The 23,327-nt window shown below is 39.5% G+C and overlaps 9 protein-coding genes across 9 annotated transcripts; 3 read left to right on the top strand and 6 right to left on the bottom strand. All coding sequences in view use genetic code 12, as the record gives it.

The window, feature by feature from the left end:
- Positions 1-1,390: 1,390 nt before the first annotated feature.
- Positions 1,391-3,046, top strand: I9W82_004295 (uncharacterized protein; the record flags this gene model as incomplete). Its single annotated transcript, XM_067693352.1, has 1 exon — positions 1,391-3,046. One exon carries the CDS (start codon positions 1,391-1,393, stop codon positions 3,044-3,046), a length of 1,656 nt encoding a protein of 551 aa, XP_067547083.1.
- Positions 3,047-3,296: 250 nt separating this feature from the next.
- GLN4 (glutamine--tRNA ligase) lies at positions 3,297-5,678 on the bottom strand (the record flags this gene model as incomplete). The annotated part of the gene is made up of 1 exon (XM_067693353.1): positions 3,297-5,678. The coding sequence occupies one exon, from the start codon at positions 5,676-5,678 to the stop codon at positions 3,297-3,299; it is 2,382 nt and encodes a 793-aa protein (XP_067547084.1).
- Positions 5,679-5,739: 61 nt separating this feature from the next.
- On the bottom strand, positions 5,740-6,537 carry THG1 (tRNA guanylyltransferase; the record flags this gene model as incomplete). Its single annotated transcript, XM_067693354.1, has 1 exon — positions 5,740-6,537. The coding sequence occupies one exon, from the start codon at positions 6,535-6,537 to the stop codon at positions 5,740-5,742; it is 798 nt and encodes a 265-aa protein (XP_067547085.1).
- A 125-nt stretch (positions 6,538-6,662) lies between these two features.
- On the top strand, positions 6,663-10,163 carry RPA135 (DNA-directed RNA polymerase I core subunit; the record flags this gene model as incomplete). The annotated part of the gene is made up of 1 exon (XM_067693355.1): positions 6,663-10,163. The coding sequence occupies one exon, from the start codon at positions 6,663-6,665 to the stop codon at positions 10,161-10,163; it is 3,501 nt and encodes a 1,166-aa protein (XP_067547086.1).
- Positions 10,164-10,166: 3 nt separating this feature from the next.
- On the bottom strand, positions 10,167-10,835 carry I9W82_004299 (uncharacterized protein; the record flags this gene model as incomplete). Its single annotated transcript, XM_067693356.1, has 1 exon — positions 10,167-10,835. One exon carries the CDS (start codon positions 10,833-10,835, stop codon positions 10,167-10,169), a length of 669 nt encoding a protein of 222 aa, XP_067547087.1.
- An 870-nt stretch (positions 10,836-11,705) lies between these two features.
- I9W82_004300 (uncharacterized protein) lies at positions 11,706-14,888 on the bottom strand (the record flags this gene model as incomplete). Its single annotated transcript, XM_067693359.1, has 2 exons — positions 11,706-12,986; positions 13,113-14,888. The coding sequence occupies 2 exons, from the start codon at positions 14,886-14,888 to the stop codon at positions 11,706-11,708; spliced, it is 3,057 nt and encodes a 1,018-aa protein (XP_067547088.1).
- A 79-nt stretch (positions 14,889-14,967) lies between these two features.
- On the top strand, positions 14,968-17,139 carry GUS1 (glutamate--tRNA ligase; the record flags this gene model as incomplete). Its single annotated transcript, XM_067693360.1, has 1 exon — positions 14,968-17,139. One exon carries the CDS (start codon positions 14,968-14,970, stop codon positions 17,137-17,139), a length of 2,172 nt encoding a protein of 723 aa, XP_067547089.1.
- Positions 17,140-17,191: 52 nt separating this feature from the next.
- Positions 17,192-18,847, bottom strand: I9W82_004302 (uncharacterized protein; the record flags this gene model as incomplete). The annotated part of the gene is made up of 1 exon (XM_067693361.1): positions 17,192-18,847. The coding sequence occupies one exon, from the start codon at positions 18,845-18,847 to the stop codon at positions 17,192-17,194; it is 1,656 nt and encodes a 551-aa protein (XP_067547090.1).
- A 1,617-nt stretch (positions 18,848-20,464) lies between these two features.
- On the bottom strand, positions 20,465-22,510 carry I9W82_004303 (uncharacterized protein; the record flags this gene model as incomplete). The annotated part of the gene is made up of 1 exon (XM_067693362.1): positions 20,465-22,510. One exon carries the CDS (start codon positions 22,508-22,510, stop codon positions 20,465-20,467), a length of 2,046 nt encoding a protein of 681 aa, XP_067547091.1.
- Between the last annotated feature and the right edge of the window lie 817 nt (positions 22,511-23,327).

A 23,327-nucleotide genomic window follows, 5' to 3' on the forward strand; every position in this document is an offset into this window, starting at 1 on the left:
CTTACGCCGCCAAAGGACCTTTCGTATAAAAAAACTTTTACGATAAATACATCTGGGATCTTTTCTCTAATTTGGTTTCAATAATTTGCTCAAATTTTACCCAAAAATTTTTCAGTGCCATGTATATTGTACGATACAAAAAATTTACGACGCATCCAATACACTCAACACACACTTCTTTGCACCTCTTGTTATCTAGAGTCTAAGGATTTATGAAGTTTGTTATAGCTAGAGACATTCCTCTAAGGTCCCCCCTTTGACTTTGATCGTTCCAATATTACATATTTATACTGAGTAAGTCCCTTCTTTTCTGAGATTCATTAGTTAGTTAGGCTGCGAAAAAACTTTTCATTGCACAAAACATCCAAATCAAAACTTTCAAAAACTCTCTGACCATCAACCAACCCTTAGTTTTATAAAAAGAGAAGACTCAGAGGTACTCCTAGTATAGAAAGATCTTTAAAGCGATATATTGTAACTCACTCAAAGTGTTCGACACACTTTCGCAATCCTATCTACAATTTTTTTTTGACAGTTTTTTTCCACAGTTTCATTCTATAATTTTATTTTGCCGCAAAGCCAAACAGCTTTGACAGTTTTATCCAATGAGAGAAGCTCAAAGTAAGCTGGTTGTGAAAATTGTGGCTCTGTATATAATGTATATTTGTTTCCAAGTTTGATCACATGATACCAACAAGGGCCCCCTATGAAACGAAGGTGACCAATTCAATAGTCTTTTGACTAGAAGGCTAAAGAGTCAGACTCCAAAGACAATTGCCACGAAGTTAACTAGCTCAATTAGTGGTTTAACCGGTGAGCACTACGTACTCTGTGTGTATTCCATTGAGGTTGTGATTTCTAAATTGTTATTCAAAAGAATTAGTCGAAAGCCATTGGTATATAATCTTGAAAACAAACGAGAGTCTGACTTTTCCAATTTCAAAGAGGAAACGACTTACTACGTTATGGACATAAATAGGCAAAACTGTTGTAATAGCTCTTAAAATTAGATTGAAAATTTGTTGCCAAGGAACTTGAAATTTGCAAAAATCACGACAATGTGGATTAAAATAGAGCAATATATCAGTGGAGATAAAGACCAGCGATCTCAACGGTCTTTCTCTACTTAGCAGTTGGTTTAAACCATAAAGTGGATTATAGTCGTTGGCTTTGAATGCCAAAAAGGGTAACAATAATGGATTGAAATGACTACGCCTTAGCTGTTATTGTGACACTTCTTTGCATCTAATTCGTTTCTTTGTTCTTGTTGCAAATAATGTGCTAATTTAGATCTTTCAGTTGTGACAATGGCGCCACGGTTTTGTTAATAACTATATAAAGGGTCCTCCCATTTCTAGTCCTCTCTCACTTAAAGCTCTATCAATCAAGTATGTCATTAACTCAAAAGGATCTCAAAGATCAAACCTCCAAAGTAAATGTCGTTGCCGACGCATCAGACGTTGAATCGTTAAACTCCAAATACTCAAGACAAGATATTGAAGATGCAAATGAGATCTTCCATTATGAAAATCAATTGTCTTCCAAATTGAATGCCAGATTGATTGGAATGATTGCATTGGTTGGAGTCTTTGGTACTGGTTTGTTTCTTTCCAGTGGTGGTACTTTGCACACAACGGGCCCCGTTGGTATGTTGATTGGATACATCTTTGTCGGTACTGTTGTTGGTGCTTCTCAAATTTGTCAAACTGAAGTTGCATGTTTGTATCCAGCTACATCTTCCTATGTTGCCCATGCTGAACATTTTGTTGACAAAGCATTGGGCTTTGCAATTGGTATTGTCAGCACCTATTCCGCGATTGTCCCCAGTGAGTTGGCTGCTGTGTCTGTCGTAATGACTTACTGGTCCGATATAAACCCAGCATTATGGATCTCCATCTTTGGCGTTGTAATAATTGCTACAAATTGTTACAACGTCAAATGGTATGGGGAGATAGAGTTCTTCTTTGGGATATTGAAGATCTTGTTGTGTGCTGGTTTGGTATTGACTGGTTTGATAATTGATCTAGGCGGTGTTGCAGGACAAGAGAGGCTCGGTTTTCGCTATTGGATAAATCCAGGCCCCTTTGCTGCCAAATATGCCACCGGATCTTTGGGTAAGTTCCTAGGATTTTGGAAGGCTGCAAACTCAATTGTTTACGCCTTCGGAGGGGTGCAATCTATTGCGATGCTTGCTGGTGAGACGGAATACCCGAGAAGAGCTATCCATCGTGCTGCCAAGCGGGTCTTCTTTAGAGTGTTTTTGATTTATATCTTGATGATCTTCATTTTGTCGTTGATAGTCCCCTATACGGATGAGGTTATTGCAAACCCCAATGGTACGGCCTCTGGTTCGCCATGGGTAAGAGCTATTTCTCTCGCTGGTATTAAGGTATTACCGCATATAATTAACGCGGTGGTGTTGACGTCGGCTTTATCTGCGGGCAATTTGCTGATCATAAAAGGAAGCCGTACAATTTATGCCCTTGCTATCAAGAAACAGTTGCCAAAGATATTCTTAAAGACGAATAAACACGGTTTACCTTATGTTGCTGTTGCTTTTTGTTCGGCTTTTGTTCCTTTGGCTTATTTAACAGTTTCCAAGACATCTTCAAATGTGTTTAGTTGGTTCCAGAGCATCACTTCGTCGGTCTTGTTATGTGATTGGATCGTCATCTCAATTAACCACATTGCATTGCACAGGGCAATGAAAGCACAGGGTTACACTAGAAAGGACTTGCCTTATACCTTCATCGGTGGTCGCATTGCTGGCTGGTATTCGTTGTTCTTTTCAGTATTGTTCTTGTTGACTGGTGGTTTCCCTGTTTTCATTCATGGATATTGGGATTTTGCTAGTTTTTTCAGTGCTTACTTTGTGATTCCATTGGCGTTGGTTTTCTATGTTGGTGGAAAAGTCTTCTTCAAGACAAAGTTATTAAAACCTTCCGAGGTCAAGTTGAAGCCATTGTTTTATGATGTTGAAGTTAGAGCTGAGCCACCATTTGGTAAGTTGAAGGGATGGGATTGGATTACGTTGTTATGGGGATAAGCTTTGTACTTGTGTAGTTTGTTTAGATAAGATATGTATTTTCTACAGTTATCTACTTCTTGGCTCCGTATCTAGAAACCGTCTTTCCATCAGGGATGCTAAACAAAACAGCAGGTTTACCTTCTCCATATGGCACGTCAACTCTGTAGTATCCCTTTCTCTCAAATTGGATAATGTCTCCCGATTTTAACTTACCAACGTTCAAATCATTTCTACATTCATGGACATCAACCAATGTTCAAATAGTCTATCACTTATTAGCATCTTCTTTCAACGTAACAATTCTATTCAAAACCAATGCATCAGCTTTAGAGTCTTTATCAACACAGAAATAACCCTCTCTTAAAGCTTGGAACCTGATTGTGTGGTTACCTTTATCTTCTTTGATGTTGAATTGGGAATCGGGGATAGTCAAATTCATTGGAGACTTGGCAACAATTTCATCAAAGTTGGATTCAATTACAGCATTGGTTAAAACGTCTTCACTGTGTGGGTTGATATCAGCGAGATATCCATCAGGGTGACCTGCTGGGTTCTCTGAGTTGAACAATTGATTATAGATACGAACTTCCTTGATATGTTTGCAATTGGATACAGGCACCCATTGGATATACGTCTTTGGCTTCTTTGTTGACTGTTCTGAGTCATAATCAACATGAACAATCGTCTTGCCACCAACAGTCTCAATTGACTTGAAAATGATGTTAAATGGGACTTTCAACAATCCAACTGGTTGTCCTGGTGCCAAACGGTAGTATTCCTTATCAGCCGGTTCATCTCTGACATCCCCTCGATCAATATACACTCTATTGGTGAATTTCAACTTCCTATTACCTAATGAATTGACATCTTTTCCTGGCTTGTACGGAATTTCCACTTCCAATTCAAAATCATCAGCCAAATTATCAATATGAACTTCAACTGGGTTCAAAACTAAAAACAATCTAGGTGTGGTTTGGTCAAGGAATTGACGCACGGCACTTTCGAATCTAGTTGTTTGAATATTAGTAGTTGAAGTGGTAACTCCCAAGGTGTTGATGAATGATAAAATAGCTCCTGGTGGAATACCTCTTCTTTTAATAGCCTCCAAGGTATAAATTCTTGGATCATCCCAGCCTCTCACATATCCTTCATTTACCAACTTGGCAATCTTTCTCTTGGACATGATGGTACCGGTCATGTTCAATCTTCCATATTCCCTTTGTGCTGGTCTATATACATGTAATGCATCACACAACCATTCATACGACTCCCTCGATAAGACAAACTCAGTGGTGCACAATGAATGCGTGATGTTCTCAAAAGAATCAACTAAACAGTGGGTAAAATCGTATGTCGGGTAAATCTTCCATTTAGATCCAGTACGGTGATGAGGCTTGTTCAACACTCTGTAGGCAACCAAGTCCCACATTTGTGGTGAAGGGCTCGTCAAATCTTGCTTCATACGTAAAGTAGCTTCACCAGTGGCGTACTTTCCATCTTTCATTGCTAAAAATTCAGCCAAATTGTGTTCAACCGATTGGGAGCGATGTTTACAAGCAAATCGTTCACCGCCCATAGATCCATCCTCACGTTGACCACGACCGAGTTTGACTTGCTCTGGGGTACAGTGACAGATGTAAGCTTTATCCAATTTGATAAGTTTAACGGCCAACTCAAAAAGTTCATCAAAGTAGTCTGATGAATAAGTAATCTTCCATGGTTTATAACCCAACCATGCAACCATCTCTTTAATCGACTCAAAGTACTTGGCTTCTTCAGCTTCAGGATTGGTATCATCAAATCGTAAATAACACTTGCCCTTGTGGTACTGAGCAAATCCAAAGTTGACCATAATGGCTTTCGAGTGTCCAATGTGGAGGAACCCATTTGGTTCCGGTGGGAAACGAGTATACACTTGACCCTTGATGAACTCCCGATGTGCTTTTAATAATTCAGGGTAAGCTTGAGGTTCTTCACCTGGTTTATGCAAGTCCCCAAGGAACCCTTCTGAAAACATTGATCTTTCCTTTTCTGGTTCTTGCTTAGTGGCAGCAGCAGCAGCAGGAGCAGTTTTCTTCTTTTCCTTCTTTTTCACATCTCTTTCATCTTTAGGACCCAATCTGGCCAAAAACAACTCATCAAGTACTGGTTTGAATAAGTTGGGTGGCGCCCATTTCAAAGAAGGTTGCGCTTTCACCTCTGACATAACTTTTGGTAAAATTGCATATCTTTCCGATTCCAACTTGGTGCTGATTGAGTCAAGGTACTTACCAATCTCTTCTCTTACTTGTGTTTCTCCAATTTCAATGCCTACACCAGTTGCTTCATTAAACTCATCTTGTTTTGGTGATCCCGATTGCAAGTACTTGATTCCTTCAGTAATCTGCAAATTGGTCTTTATCTCATCATTGTTAATACCATTGATCAAATATTCAACATGAGGAATTGCTTTACCATTTTTGTTCTCCAACACTGCCAATTGGTGCAACAAGGTCAATTTCTTTTCATCAGTGTACGAGTCAACCGATGATTTTGCCAACACGGATTGCAACAAGCCAGCAACTTTCTTGTTCTTGGCTATATCCTTGGACTTTTTATCATCAAACCCAACGTTTTTGAATAATACAATTAACTCTTCTTCGGAAGACATGCTTTAGTAGATAAGAGAAGAGGAGAAAATTTTTTGTTTGCGTGTGTATTTTTTTTTTTGTCTATTCACTTAACCAAGGGCGTGACTTCCACCATGAGTCATCATTAATAATATCTACATGATATTGCTTGATCTCGGCTTTTCGTCTACTCTTTTCGTCTCTTTGCTTCTGTCGTGAGCTGAGATCACCTTTGGGGGTGTAGCTTATCAACTCACGCACCAAGATTGTTCCCTTTTTGAAAATCTCCAACTCGTTGTTATAGTTGATACCACATTCCTTGAACAATATTTCATTCTTATCAGAGGATACTGTACCCATGAGTTTCTGCTCTGACTCTTGCGGAGTTAGGCCTAGTTTGACCAAACTCCAAAATGCAGTATTATAAAGATTATTAATATGACAATCAACTTGTCTCCAGCTAAAGTAATCTCTCACCACTTGAAAGTTGGGATAGACAACTGCCCTCGCATCGAATGTGGGTATCATATCCTCTTCAATTGGCTTCTCACTAAACTCTAAATTCCAATAAAACATATAATAAGTTGACATCAAGCTGGCAAAAAGAGTGCACAATTTCATCTCTCTCCTCTCGTACAACTCACATTTTTGTCTTAGTAGAAAGCTATATTCATCGGAGTCACCATAAGCCATCAAAATATCGCTATATCTCTGCATCACTTTCCGAGCTGCTTTGTTCATCACCGTCAATGCTTGTAAATCATTTGGTTTGGCAAAATTGTAATGTTGGGAAAACTTGTGGAACCCTTTCCCATCGACACGTATGACAATGTAAGTTTCAGGTAGTAGGTAATTCTCCCTTTCAAACGCTTTTACGTATTCATACTTTGAGTTGGCCATTGATGATACAAGAGGGTGTAATTTTTTTTTTGTGCAACAGAAACTCATCTCAATGTGAAAAAATTGAAAAAAAGAAAAAAGAAAAACCCTCTTCTTCCTTCGTCAACAGATCTTGAATCATCTCCATGACTCAAGCTCAATTCCGTACCCTAGAGAGGGAAAAGAGGTTTAAAAACCCACCCAAGGACAAGTCTGAGATTTATCCGCTATTGCAAAATGCAGTTGCACCTCATATTGGATCATTCAATGCATTATCAGACGGCGAAGATGGAGGTTTATTAAACATGGCCGTCAAAGATATAGGATCAAAGACCGTGTTTGATTCGAAAGGAACTGACAGGCTAGGCAACAAGCTTAACATAAGAGTGGAGTCAGTCTCCATAGCAAAACCAAGTGTTCCCCCAACCGATAAATTGTCAATTAATAGAAAGACATTGCCCAGTGAATGTCGTGAAAGAATGACTACTTATAAAGCTAGATTAATGTTGAATGTGACCTGGAGTGTCAACGATGGCGAAGAGGAAAGCGAAATCAGAGAGGCAGGTCAGATCCCAATTATGTTAAAGTCAAATCGATGCCATTTACAAAAGATGTCACCAAATCAGTTGGTTGAAGCAAAAGAGGAAAGTGACGAGTTGGGTGGATACTTTATTGTCAACGGTATTGAAAAGTTGATTCGTATGTTGATTGTTCAACGGAGAAATCACCCTATGGCTATTATCCGTCCCTCTTTTGGCAATAGGGGTGCTTCATACACGAAATTTGGTATTCAAATTAGATCAGTGAGACCTGATCAAACATCACAAACCAATGTTTTACACTACCTTAACGATGGTAATGTCACTTTTAGATTTTCATGGAAAAAGAATGAATATTTGGTCCCAGTGGTTATGATTTTGAAAGCTCTTGTCGAAACTAATGATCGTGAGATTTTCGATGGTATTGTTGGACATGATATCGAAAATTCATTCTTGACTGATCGTTTGGAATTACTATTGAGAACTTTCAAGTCATACAATTTGCATTCACAACAGGAAACATTGGCATACTTGGGAGACAAATTTAGAGTTGTTTTCGGAGCAACCCCCGATGTCTCAGATATTGAAGTTGGAAAAGAAGTTTTGAGAAGAATTGTTTTGGTACATTTACCAAACAATGAAGACAAATTCAGAATGTTGTTGTTTATGATTCGTAAGTTGTACTCATTGGTTGCCGGTGATTGTGCTCCTGATAATCCAGATGCAACCCAGCATCAAGAAGTTCTATTAGGTGGTTTCTTGTATGGTATGATTATCAAGGAAAAAATTGATGAGTACTTGCAAAATTTCAAACTCCAAGTGCAATCAGATATAAACCGTGGTGTTGGAGTCAACTTCTCCGACCGCAAGTACATCACCAGAGTATTTTCCCGTATCAATGAAAACATTGGGCAGAAATTGCAATACTTTTTATCAACAGGTAATTTGGTTTCACAATCGGGATTGGATTTGCAACAAGTTTCAGGGTATACTGTTGTCGCCGAAAAGATCAATTTCCACCGTTTCATCTCACACTTCAGAATGGTGCATAGAGGTTCCTTCTTTGCTGAATTGAAGACTACAACTGTTCGTAAGTTGTTGCCGGAATCTTGGGGATTCTTGTGTCCCGTACATACTCCTGATGGTTCACCTTGTGGTTTGTTGAACCATTTATCTCACAAGTGTGTCATTGCCACCACTGCATCTGATGTTTCACAAGTACCAGCCGCTTTAGCTCAGCTTGGTGTATCTCCAGCCAATGCATTTGCTGCAGGTCCAGATTTGTGTTGTGTCCAATTGGATGGTAAAATTGTTGGTTGGACAACTCACGAACAAGGAAAGATTGTTGCCGATACATTAAGATTCTGGAAAGTTGAACGCACTCATGGATTGCCATTGGATTTGGAAATTGGGTATGTTCCTCCATCTACTAAAGGACAATACCCTGGTTTGTACTTGTTTGGTGGTCATTCCAGAATGATGAGACCAGTTAAGTACTTGCCTTTGGATAAGGAAGACATTGTTGGCCCGTTCGAACAAGTGTACATGAATGTTGCTGTTACTCCAGAGGAAATTGAAAACAATATTCACTCACATGTTGAATTTTCACCAACTAATATATTGTCCATTTTAGCCAATTTGACTCCATTTTCCGACTTTAACCAATCACCAAGAAATATGTACCAGTGTCAAATGGGTAAGCAAACCATGGGTACTCCAGGTACTGCATTAGTTCACAGATCGGATAACAAGTTGTACCGTTTACAAACTGGTCAAACACCAATTGTGAAAGCCAACTTGTATGATGATTATGGAATGGATAATTTCCCTAACGGTATGAATGCAATTGTTGCTGTTATTTCTTACACTGGGTATGATATGGATGATGCGATGATTATCAACAAATCATCTGATGAGCGAGGATTTGGATATGGTACAGTTTACAAAGTGGAAAAGATTGATTTATCCCAATCAAGAAGAAGAGGAGATCCAATCACGCAACATTTTGGATTTGGTGAAGATGAATGGCCAGAAGCTTGGAAGACTAAGCTAGATGATGATGGATTCCCATTGATTGGTGTAAAAGTTGAAGAAGGTGACCCAATTCTTGCATATTATGATGACACACTTGGAAAGACCAAGGTGAAAACATACCACTCATCTGAACCTGCTTACATTGAAGAAGTCAAGTTACTTGGTGATGATGCTGGAGATAATGAGGGGCAACAGCTTACCATCAAGTACAGAATCACCAGACAACCTATCATTGGGGATAAATTCTCCTCCAGACACGGTCAAAAGGGTGTTTGTTCAAGAAAATGGCCACAAATAGATATGCCATTTACTGAAAGTGGTATGCAACCAGATGTTATCATCAACCCGCATGCTTTCCCTTCGCGTATGACCATTGGTATGTTTGTTGAGTCTTTGGCAGGTAAAGCTGGTGCCTTGCATGGTGTCGCACAAGATGCCACACCTTGGAAGTTTAGTGAATCAGACACACCAGCCGATTACTTTGGTGAACAATTGTTGAAAGCAGGTTACAACTTCCACGGTAATGAGCCAATGTATTCAGGTGCCACTGGTGAGGAATTGAGGTGCGATATTTACATTGGATGTGTTTACTATCAAAGATTGAGACATATGGTGAACGATAAGTTCCAAGTTAGATCAACTGGTCCAGTCAACTCATTAACCATGCAACCGGTCAAAGGTAGAAAGAGATCAGGGGGTATTCGTGTGGGTGAGATGGAAAGGGACGCATTGATTGGTCATGGTACTGCATACTTGTTACAAGATAGATTGTTGAATTGTTCTGACTACACTCAAACCTCAATATGTAAGTCGTGTGGTTCAATACTAACTACACAAACATCAGTTCCTAGAATCGGATCAATGGCAAGCATAAGGTGTAGAAGATGTTCAATAAGGTTGGATAAGTATGACAGTTATGCTGAAGACGCCGATATATGGGAAGATGGTCATGGAGTTAAGTTTGTTGGTGGTGAAAACACAACCACGGTTGCTATACCATTTGTTTTGAAATACTTGGACAGTGAGCTTTCGGCTATGGGTATAAAGATGAGGTACAATGTAGAACCAAAGTAGAATCTATTCTGCTAATATAAGAACATTTGTAATTTTTGAGTTTTCCATGATATACTTTGCATTTTGTAAGTCACTGCCATCGGCTCGTTCTATCGCCTCTTGCTCAGTTTTAGCAATACCAGCCTCTAGGTGACGCTTTATAATGCGAGACCTAATTATCGATTCAGGAGTTGAGATGAACCATGTATCGTCAACAACAGAGCTGATATCATTCCACCCTGGATCCTTCAAGGATGTGTAATTACCTTCGATAATCACAATCTCAACCGATGAGTCAATCACAATGTCCTCTTCCACAGGGTCCTTCAAACTATGATCGAATGATGGTGCTTTCACTGTGGTGTCCTTGTCCTTCAACTGGGAGACCAATTTGACAAACGCTGTCGAGTTGAAAGTGAATGGTGCACCTCTTCGTCTTATCGCTTCTTCGGCATTAGACATAGAAAGTAACTCCGACCTGTACAAGTGAAATCCATCTTGGGAAAGGACCATTGTCAGGGCAACTTCTTTGGTCAACTCAGCTGCCATTTTATTTGCAAAAGTAGTCTTTCCAGCTCCTGGAACTCCTGCAAGGGATATGAGGTACCGGCATCCATTGGGATGGTAGTGATCCTTGACTCTATCAACAAGCTCTCGTACTTGCTTGTCAGTGATTGTAAGTTGATCTGTCATGGTAAAAAAAAAAGTAACTCCTTCCATCTGGCAAACGTTTTCAATGTATGAACTACCCACGCAATGGCATGTCACAACGATTAATTTTGTACACCCCAGTGATTGTATCTATGGAATATCCTATGATCCCAATCAACTCACTTGTGGGTTTTATTTGACCAATTTTGAAAAAGTCTGGATGGAAGAGTTGGAAAAGCTGAGCTTGTCCCGAAGGGCAGGTGACTTGGGTATTGACGGTTTGACGGATGAAAAGTTGATTTTAGTATTGGACACCTTGGTTGATTGCATACCCGGAAAAGTACAATTCAAAAGTGGCACTGGTGTAGTAGCTCACTTTGATTTGGACTTTTCGTGGAGGTTTAACCTTCTTAACCAACCACCAGAGACGAGTATAAAATTCCTAGCCAAGCTCAATTTCCAGCAATTTTCCAACATATCATATTTGCGGTACGAGATAGACCAACTCAAGTGCATCCTAGAAGCTAAGGAGTCTTTTGCCAAATTTTTGGAGCTAAATTTCAAGCAAACACATGGTGAACAGTTAATCAAACAGTACAAGAAAAATAACAAGGAAGTACTTCGTTACATTACCGATTTTGATCAAAGCCACTGGGAGAATAAGATTAAAGAGGAGTATGTGAAGCTTAGAAAGGAGAATTGCGAAAACGTTGCTAAATTTGATCTTGAAAATGCCATTGCCACTACGTGGGTATCTAAACCTAAAAAAGAGTCAACTCCAGTAGTGACCACAGTGATGCCTAAACCTTGCCGACGTGCCCCCATTGGTAAGCTTATCAGCCCTACCAAACGGTCCCAATCAAAGAGCCCATCACCAAGAGAATCACCCAAGAAGAAAAAAATTGGACAGCTTTAAATTTGTGATGCTAAATCCTTCCATCGAGCTATAAATATATCTAGTGCCTCGTTTTCTTCATCATTCATTACTCCATGATACAATACTTTCAAAACTGCTGACCAGAAATCAACAAACTTCATGGCGTTTTCGCAAGTTGGCATCTCAACGTATACTGGAATCTTCTTCAGCCGGTTACCATGCCCTATTTCTTCAAACGGTACAAATCTCACTGGCATGGCTTTGAAGTACTGCTGAAATACAGAAAACCAAAATCGAATCAACAATTGGCTGCACTGAAGTAAGTTAACTACATCCTCTTTGTTGTAGTCACGTATCAAATCGATATCTTCTTGATACTCTGCAACCATACAATGATGTAAAACGCTCAATAGTAGAGTCTGGATCTCTTTGTAAACTAAAACCAGTGGCGAGGTTTCTGTTGTAGTTGCTGCCGACTTGGCAACATCGGTGATTTCTGGTGCCAAAACTTGCGAGTCTAATGGGATATTGCCAACGGGTTTATACTTGACTTCGCGATGCCCAAATCTTGACAAACTTTCGCCTTTTATTTTTTGGGCAATCAACTTTGCTTCCATACCAGGACGGAAACTCACAGTTAATATCTCATGCATTAGTGCTTTATTGCATAGATTCTTGTCGTTTGACAAGAGGACAATTAAATGATCTGCATAGTGCTTTTGAAAGCACAAACAACAATCAAGAATTGCATCATCTTTCGTCAATTGTGTGTCCAACCTTTGAGTAAGTTTTTGTCCCTTTACAGTACTCAGACTGTTGGCAAGTTGATTATATATCCAATCGTTGGCCCATCTGGCAAGATTTTTCACCGATTCGTTACCTGAATGGTCATTTTCAAATTTGCTCGAGTTTTTCAACCCATCCAACTCTTGGATAACATATACAGGGATAATGATCTTGAGTCCGAATTCAGTTGCCAAGTGGTTGAGATTATCGAGTATGGTTAAATGGGAGATGCAGAAATTAGTATCTATAATCAAGAATGATATGTTTCCTTCGACTAAGGCAAAATCGGGAGCATGTTCTATATCCATATTAACCTCATCCTCGTAAAAGTCTGCATCACGAGAATTGCTAACATATGTAGTGATCAAATCGACTTCCTGTTCGTTTTCCATGGGTACCATTTCTATATCTCCATCATGATCCTGCTTTGCAACAGCTGCCTGAACTTTATCATCGATAGTTTTCAAGATATACTCCACTGGTCGGTTATCTCGTTTCTTTCCAGATGTGATGGGCTTGTTTGCATCCCTCTTGGATAGCCCTTCGCTTGAGTATATAGACGGTAGAGTCATCAGTGGTGATCTAAGAGAAAAAATTTGAGAAAAGGTAAACACAATTTATTACAACACCTCCAATATAAACTCAAAAACACTAACAAAAAGACTAAGGAATATTATGATGATCAACATCCAGGTAATACGGTTCGTATTCTTCTCATTCATGCTATCAGTAACAATATCAGAGAATTCCAAAAACACCTTGCATCTGTCATTTAAGACTTGCACTCTCTGATCAATCTCCAAGTACTCCCTCACAGCATTGTACAACGGGTGCAATGCAGGCTCAAAAGACCAGAAAAAGTCGGGTGTATCCAAGATTGAGCTTGACAAGTTAACATCCACACGTAATTTAAACAATTTACCAGACTTTTTCAACAATTGGTTTCTCTTTAGCCCTAGCCTTCCTGTTAATGCCAATTTCTTCGGAAGTTTACTAATCAGGTGGAGGATGTTAACCATTCGACTCTCAAATAGTCCCAACTTGGTCAGCTGTGCTATAGCATGCGACATTGTAAGTTTAATCAAATGGTCACTTGAACGTAAAGTAATCATGTCGTTGTATATCCTAGGCCTGTGAATCTCCTTGTCGTATTCAAAATGGAATTCCTCGGTTTCAATGTCTTGCTCATCAATTGGGTTTATTAAAAGATCCTGCTCTGCGAATGCCAAATCTGCAAGAATATTCTTTTCATGAACCTCGGAGAAATTCCAAAACACAACAACTCCATATGCAAAGACAAACATTTCTGCGTGGTGCTTAGAAACATCGGACAGATTATGAGTTGATGACAGGGAGCTTTGAACCTCCTCTGGCCTATTCTTTGGACTTGTATCACTCTTGTCACTGGAACTATCATTATCATCACTAATCCTTGATGAATCTAATGGTGGGGCAAAAAATTGCGGCTCACTTGGATCAAATGGACTGCTATTGTCGAAGTTTTCCAATTCGGGATCCATTGAGTAGTTGTTTGCATCTTCTGGTGTTTCCACTCCTGAGTAATACTCATATAAATGATCAGTCTGTTCCGATTTGTTAATCATCTTTTCCATGTGCTTATTCTTTGCTTGTAGTTTGATGGAGTTGTTTGATTTGACACGTAACCCATCAGTACCTGGAAGCAAGGGCAATGTATAGGGCACATACAATGCTTCATCATACAATCTTGGCTTGACTTCATGATGCTTCCTCAAGAATTTTGCAACTGCTGGTAGATCAAACTCTTCACAGATAAAGTAAGCCGTCATTCGACTAAATTCTCTCGCACGTTTCTCCTTTGGCATTAGCTCTGCTCTGGAACGCGAGATCTGAGCTTGCAAATCTAAGCTATTATCAGCAGACTCAGCCGATAAGTCATCACCATTGGGAGGCGGAGATCCACCCTGCCTTTGATCGTCTGGGATCAAAACCAACTTTTGTGAAGTCTTGGATGTCCTTGATGGTAACGATTGTGATAGCTTTGGTATACTTCTGATATTCCTCCTTGATTCAGGATTTGATGGGCTGATTATTGGTGGGGGTGGTGACGATGATGAACTTTTCCTACTCTGGCCTAGCTTGAGTGGGAGTCGACTCTGACCAGATGGAATATCACTCGAATTGCTGAGCAACTTGTCAACCGAGATATCTGTGTACTTGTTTCTAAAAGCTAATCGCTTCTGTAATGCATTTTGATGCTGCAGCTGTTCAAAGCTATATGGTGACTGCTGTTGTTGACGTTGCTGTTGCTTTTTAAAACTGTGTCCTGCAAATGGGGCCCTAGCTCCCTTCACTTGATGACTTCGAGCATCGGTGACCAAAATAGAGGGAGACCGTTTGGCCGTCGGTCTTTCGGGAACTGGTGAACCTGCACGAGCTTGATTGGTTGACATTGGTCAATGTGTTACCATTGGGTTTCAAAAAAAAAAAATTGTGAATGAAATAAAATTTTCATCTCCGATTCCTCAAACCATGTCTTTTAAATTAACTGTGGCTGGAAAGTCTGCTACTATTCCCTATCCAACCTTGATTGCTGTCTTCTATGTCAACTCTAGTGATATTGATGTTTCAATTCCTGTTGAATTTGTTGATGATAAAGTTGTTGACAAGGAGTTCCCATTAAAGTTAGTCACCCCAGGTGGTGAAACATTTGTTAACCAGTTGGATGCTTTGGACTACTTAGCTCAAACATTTCCACAAGTGCTTTTAGAGAAATCCAAGTCTCAAGAGTGGGTTAAACTTGCATTGGAGAAATTTTACACCAAAAATTTCAAAGACTTGGCCACCGATTTGGAAAAACTCGATGCTCATTTGAACTTTAGATCATACATTATTGGTTACCAAGTGACTTTGTCTGATATTGCATTGTGGGGTGTCTTGAGAGCCAACCCTATTATGGCATCCGTCTTGAAGAGTGAAACCTATCCGAATGTCTCCAGATGGTATAACTTTTTGGCACAAAGTGATTCCAGATTCGACAAGTCAGCTGAATTACTCACCAATTCGTTGAATGAGTTGAGGAAAGCTGCCAAGAGCGCAAAGGCTTCAGGCAAAAAGGAAACACACAAGGCCAGTTTTGAAATTGATTTGCCTGGCGCAGAAGTTGGAAAAGTTGTCACTCGTTTCCCACCAGAACCATCTGGGTACTTGCACATTGGACATGCTAAAGCGGCTATTTTGAATGAGTATTTCGCCCATGCATACAAGGGTAAGTTGATTATCAGATTCGATGACACCAACCCTACAAAGGAAAAGGTTGAATTCCAAGATTCAATCATTGAAGATTTGGAGTTATTAGGAATCAAAGGTGATAGAATCACCTACTCTTCCGATTATTTCCAAGAAATGTACGACTTGGCTGTCAAGTTGATCAAGGAAGGAAAAGCTTACTGTGATGACACTCCATCTGAGAAAATGAGAGAGGAAAGAATGGTGGGTGATGCATCAGCCAGAAGAGACAGATCTGTTGAAGAGAATTTGAAAATTTTCACCGAGGAGATGAAGAATGGTACTGAAGAAGGTTTGAAGAACTGTTTAAGAGCCAAGATTGATTACAAGGCTTTAAACAAAGCTTTGAGAGATCCTGTTATCTACAGATGCAACTTGACTCCTCATCATAGAACTGGAACTGAATGGAAAATGTATCCAATCTATGATTTCTGTGTTCCTGTTGTTGATTCAATTGAAGGTGTCACCCATTCATTAAGAACCAATGAATATAGAGACCGTAACCCTCAATACGAATGGATCCAAAAGGCTTTGAACTTGCGCCCAGTTGCTATTTGGGATTTCGGAAGAGTCAATTTCGTCAGAACCTTATTGTCAAAGAGAAAGTTGCAATGGTTTGTTGATAAAAACTATGTTGCCAACTGGGATGATCCAAGATTCCCAACAGTTAGAGGTGTGAGAAGAAGAGGTATGACTGTCGAAGGTTTGAGAAACTTTATCATGGCGCAAGGTCCTTCCAAGAACATCATCAACTTGGACTGGTCTGTTATCTGGGCATTGAACAAGAAAGTTATTGACCCTGTTGCTCCAAGATTTACTGCTGTTGAAGCCGAAAATGCCGTCTCAGTTAAGCTTTTGAATGGTCCTTCAGAGCCATACTCAGAGTCCAAACCAAAGCATAAAAAGAACCCTGATGTCGGTACCAAGTCAGTCATTTTTGCCAATCAAGTGCTCATTGATCAAGCTGATGCTGATTTGACGGAAGGCGAAGAGGTTACCTTCATGGACTGGGGTAATGTTATCATCTCCAAGGTGGTTAAAGAAGGCGACATTGTTAAATCAATTGAAGCCAACTTGCACTTGGAAGGTGATTTCCGTAAGACTTCCAAGAAGTTGACTTGGTTGGCTGACACGAAGGACAAGATTGACGTTGACTTGGTTGATTTTGATCATTTAATCACCAAGGACAAATTGGAGGAAGAAGACAACTTTGAAGATTTCATCACTCCTGAAACTGAATTCCACACTAAAGCAATTGCCGATTTGAACGTTGGTAAATTGAAATCGGGAGACATTATCCAATTTGAGAGAAAGGGATACTACAGAGTCGACGTGCCATATGGAGAAGGTAAACCTGCTGTTTTGTTTAGCATCCCTGATGGAAAGACGGTTTCTAGATACGGAGCCAAGAAGTAGATAACTGTAGAAAATACATATCTTATCTAAACAAACTACACAAGTACAAAGCTTATCCCCATAACAACGTAATCCAATCCCATCCCTTCAACTTACCAAATGGTGGCTCAGCTCTAACTTCAACATCATAAAACAATGGCTTCAACTTGACCTCGGAAGGTTTTAATAACTTTGTCTTGAAGAAGACTTTTCCACCAACATAGAAAACCAACGCCAATGGAATCACAAAGTAAGCACTGAAAAAACTAGCAAAATCCCAATATCCATGAATGAAAACAGGGAAACCACCAGTCAACAAGAACAATACTGAAAAGAACAACGAATACCAGCCAGCAATGCGACCACCGATGAAGGTATAAGGCAAGTCCTTTCTAGTGTAACCCTGTGCTTTCATTGCCCTGTGCAATGCAATGTGGTTAATTGAGATGACGATCCAATCACATAACAAGACCGACGAAGTGATGCTCTGGAACCAACTAAACACATTTGAAGATGTCTTGGAAACTGTTAAATAAGCCAAAGGAACAAAAGCCGAACAAAAAGCAACAGCAACATAAGGTAAACCGTGTTTATTCGTCTTTAAGAATATCTTTGGCAACTGTTTCTTGATAGCAAGGGCATAAATTGTACGGCTTCCTTTTATGATCAGTAAATTGCCAGCCGACAAAGCGGACGTTAACACCACCGCGTTAATTATATGCGGCAACACTTTAATACCAGCCAATGATATTGCTCTTACCCATGGCGAACCAGATGCTGTTCCGTTGGGTTTTGCAATAACCTCATCCGTATAGGGGACTATCAACGACAAAATGAAGATCATCAAGATGTAAATCAAGAACACCCTGAAGAATACTCTCTTAGCAGCACGATGGATAGCTCTTCTAGGGTATTCTGTTTCACCAGCAAGCATCGCAATAGATTGAACACCACCGAAGGCATAAACAATTGAATTTACAGCCTTCCAAAATCCTAAAAACTTACCCAAGGATCCAGTAGCGTACTTCAGAGCGAAGGGGCCTGGGTTGATCCAATAACGAAATCCAATTCTTTCTTGCCCTGCAACACCACCAAGATCAATGATTAGCCCAGTTAGGATCAAACCAGCACACAACAAGATCTTCAATATACCGAAGAAGAATTCAATCTCTCCATACCATTTGACGTTGTAACAATTTGTAGCAATTATTACAACGCCAAAGATGGAGATCCATAATGCTGGGTTTATATCGGACCAGTAAGTCATTACAACAGACACAGCAGCCAACTCACTGGGGACAATCGCTGAATAAGTGCTAACGATACCGATTGCAAAGCCCAATGCTTTGTCAACAAAATGTTCAGCATGGGCAACATATGAAGAAGTGGCTGGATACAAACATGCAACTTCAGTCTGACAAATTTGAGAAGCACCAACAACAGTACCAACAAAGACGTATCCAATCAACATACCAACGGGGCCCGTTGTGTGCAAAGTACCACCACTGGAAAGAAATAAACCAGTACCAAAGACTCCAACCAATGCAATCATTCCAATCAATCTGGCATTCAATTTGGAAGACAATTGATTTTCATAATGGAAGATCTCATTTGCATCTTCAATATCTTGTCTGGAGTATTTGGAGTTTAACGATTCAACGTCTGATGCGTCGGCAACGACATTTACTTTGGAGGTTTGATCTTTGAGATCCTTTTGAGTTAATGACATAGTTGATTGATAGAGCTTTAAGTGAGAGAGACGACTAGAAATGGAGGGACCCTTTATATAGTTATTAACAAAACCGTGGCGCCATTGTCTGCTGAAAGATCTAAATTAGCACATTATTTGCAACAAGAACAAAGAAACGGATAGATGCAAAGAAGTGTCACAATAACAGCTAAGGCGTAGTCATTTCAATCCATTATTGTTACCCTTTTTGACATTCAAATAAAAAAGCCAACGACTATAATCCACTTTATGGTTAAACCAACTGCTAAGTAGAGAAAGACCGTTGAGATCGCTTTGTCTAAATCTCCACTGATACATTGCACTATTTTAATCCACAGTGTCGTGATTTTTGCAAATTTCAAGTTCCTTGGCGTCAATTGTTTTTTGGTGTCAATTTTCAATCTAATTTTAAGAGCTATTACAGCAGTTTTTGCCTATTTATGTCCATAACGTAGTAAGTCGTTTTCCTCTTTGAAATTGGAAAAGTCAGACTCTCGTTTGTTTTTAAGATTATATAACAATGGCTTTCGACTAATTCATTTGAATAACAATTTAGAAATCACAACCTCAATGGAATACACAGAGTACGTAGTGCCCTCACCAGCTAAACCACGATAATGAGCTAATTAGTTTCGTGGCAGTTTTCTTTGGAGTCTGACTCTTTAGTCTTGCTGCCAAAAGACTATTGAATTGGTCACCTTCGTTTTGATAGATGCTCTTGAGGGTATCATGTGATCAAAAACTTGGATGCAGATATACATATATACAGAGAGCCACAATTTTTTACAACCAGCTTACTTTGAGCTTCTCTGATTGGGTAAAACTGTCAAAGCTGTTTGGCTTTGCGGCGAAATTAAAAGAACTGTAGGAAGAATGAAACTGTGTAGAAAAAACTGTCAAAAGATTGAAATTGTGGCTCACTGGTGTTTTTGTGTTAAATAGCTTATCTTGAAATTAAACTTATACCAGTGGATCAACTCTGAGCCCGTTGTTGACGAAATGAATTTGATTGGAGGTTGGGAGGATATGACTGGTTAGGTCTTGGTCTTGATAGTGTGCCGGTGTAGACTGACCTAATGTGCTAGTTGGCTAGACCTGTCGTAGTTGAAGTAAGAGGGGCACTGTTGAATACCAGATACAGGCTGTGTTTCATCCACAGTTGTCACAAAAATTATTAACACCATTTGCAGGTCTGTCGCCTTAATCGGAAATGTGTTTTGTCTCTGATTGACAGCCTTAAGCGATGTGCAGCTTTGGGGTATTTGATGTTATTGTGACTCCTTCGAGTCGATCAACGAATGACTCTGACTTTTTTACCAGCACTGAGTATTGTGAGGTTCATCATTGGATCCGATGGAGTAGTACTACCCGTGGAGCTGATAAGATGGATCTGTGGTGATGTAGAGTCACTTTCGTTTCACTTAAAGACGTTCTTCTCTGAAATGATCTCTAAATCTCTAAAGTCTCACCAAAAAAAAGCCATAACCAAAACACCGATTCCACTTTCCCCACACCCCATCTACATTAAACATTCATTACTAGTACATCTATCTTACAGAGAATGTGTTACAGATACAAAACAATTATACATTCATCATTAGCAAAAAGCGTCAAAAATTACTGTTGTTCCCACTGAGAGACAAACTCCATCACCACTGGATCGTCAAAAAATCCACCCTCTTCATCAAACTTATTCTCCTTTTTATATCCGACATGAGAATCACGATAATGACGAAGGTAGTGGCCCAAGATAGATGACCGTGAAGTACAATTGACTTCCAAGATTTGCCAACAATCAGTACACAACACTCCTTCGCGTTCCAAGATGTGGGCATTTGTCTTGCGTCTTTTCTTTTCTGGTACATCATACTCGCCTTTTTTGAATTGATACAAGCCATAGTATTTCGGATCAGGTACTGATTTCCCATTGGTGAGGATTCCATGTTTATAAGCCAAGTGGTTACCATAGGAGGAGTTTTTCAAGCCAAAGAATTCAATTGATTCACAATAGGGGCAGAGTCCAGCACGGGTGGTATTGTCTGGTTTACCATACTTGTCGTCAACCTTAGTCAAGATAAACTGTGCTTCATATGATGTCTTTTTGAAGTTGATGTTATAGGAAAGATTATACTCTGGTGGACCTTGTTGGGCAAAAATTAGATCAAAATTGTTACGAAGGTACAATGTTCGTTGAATCAGACATTTCTCGTCATCAAAAAGGGGAGCAATTAGTTTATCAAGCAATTGAGAACAATGGGGAACACTGGGGACTTTGGGTGATTTTGAAGACAACAGTTTGGAGTATTCGACATCAGGAATAGACTCTATTGACATGTGACTGAAATCAATCTTTGGTATCGAGGAGCTGGTTCTAAACAAGTTTTTTTGCAAACTCTTTTGACTGCTGGTACTGCTCAATTTGAACTTGTTGCGACGTTTCCCAGAAGTTGAAGTGCCAGATGAATTGTTTAAAGGGGAGCTTGATGTTGAGCTGATGTTTAGCTGTGCTTGGTTAAAGGATAAATGTGACTGATCAGACCTTAAAGAGCTAACCGAAGACGATCTTTTAACATTCAGCCCTTTGATAAAGGGAGGAATGGAAACCTCGTGTGTGTAATCAGGCTCCTCATCATAATCATCAAAGGAGTCATTGGCGAAAAGTGGTGGTGGTGTTAACTTATCCTCGTTATCAACATGATTCGGACTAGCTTTCAACGTTTCATCAACTGGTGAGAGTCCTGTATCTCCAGGACTAAATTTCCCATTTGTAATAGTATTGAACCCGCTGGAGTACCCATTGATTATTCTAATTGGATGCAATCTTACTCGACTTGATTCAAAATCCAGTTTCCATTCATCAATTTCCTTGCATGTTTCTTCAAATAATCGAATCACTTGGTCATGAGTTAGTTCTTGTTTTGGACTTGTGGGTAAACTGTCATCCTCTGTGCGGTTGCTTGAATTCATCGCTTCGCTAAAATCATATGTCGATGGAACTTGGGATGAATCAATAACAAATTGCATATACCCATTCATGCATGATTCAGGGGAGACAGTATTGGAAGAAGTGGCGTCAAAATCATTATCATAATCATCATATGCATCATAAGGAGTATCCTCTTTTACATCTTGGAAAATACGCAACAATTCATCATGAGCTGAATGTGAAGTGGTTGTTAAAAATGACTGTTCTGAGACTAAATTGACATTCGATTCAGCTGGACTCGGTCCTCTCTCCTCATCAACTAGATTACCCAATTCATGTTCATCGCCTTCAAAATCAATAAGAAAATCATTTCGTTTATGTTTAATCAACAATGGTGGATGATCTTCCAGGGGGGCTTTATTAAAGGATGACTTTCGATGCAAGTACTTTGCTTTTGTCTGCTCGTGATCTTGCTCAATAGCAGCATGAATGTCGTAATTCAATATATCTGATAACAACAATCGTGAATAACTGAGTTGCTGACTAGATCTTCTTTGATTGAGATTATGCTGTGGATGGTCGTCCCAGTTGAGAGCTGATTCGGTGCTGATGCTCTCGTTGTCTTCATTCTTGTTATGATTGCAACTGTCTAAACTTTGATATTGGGAATGTAATTGTGGGAGTAAATCTTCATGAAACTGAAAATCAAGCATGTTTCTGGTATCAAAAGATGACATGATGGAGTTTCCCTTCTTTCACTGATGGTGGTGGAAATCAAAAAGGAATAGAAAAAACTGAGATTAGTTGAGATTAGTTGTGACTTTTCTGTATTTGTGTATAGACTTTGTTTACGTATATACTGAGTTGCAAAAAATAAGAAAAGGGTTTGATGGGGACTTCTCTACATCTTTACGTCAACTAAGAGAGAGCTTTAAGCTACGGATCAGATATATCATTTCTGCTTTTGTCTTTACTGAATCGAAGATTACTACACTTGAATCCCTCCATCTCAGCATTCACAGGCGTTGTTTCTAGTAGAAACTTTTTTTTGTATTTGTGGCAACGAGGAACAAAAAAAATGGGGAAAATTGAGGGGAAGGAAAAAAAAAGAAGAAAAGAACAACCGAAGGAAGGAAAGAAGGGAAATAGAACAATAAGGGAAGAAAAAAGGTTCATTAAGGATCCATAGTCTTCTCTTAGCCTTTCGGCTTGTGTCAGAAAGGGTTTTGGTGGCTGATATGAACCTATTTAAGGAAATTACAATTCTCGTAATATCTAAACGCTTAATTATTTTGCGCTTTGTTTTTCTGCATAACAAAATTTACGAAAGGCAAAACTTTAAATTTACGAGCAGTTAAAGAAACAGTCAAAAGAGGACTGAAGGAAACTATAAGATACAATGATAGGTACTTCTTTCTCTGTTATGCTCAACTTCCAAAGCACATCTGGAGTGAGCTGTACAGTAGGCACCGACACAAAATACACCCAGTGAGCGGACACTACTCTATACCCGTACAACGCAACTCTCAGTGGCCTACAAAGTCACGGTTCCCA

This window comes from Candida metapsilosis (genome assembly GCF_017655625.1).
Source record: "Candida metapsilosis strain BP57 chromosome Unknown scaffold6, whole genome shotgun sequence".
NCBI classification, from domain to species: Eukaryota; Fungi; Ascomycota; class Pichiomycetes; order Serinales; family Debaryomycetaceae; genus Lodderomyces; species Lodderomyces metapsilosis.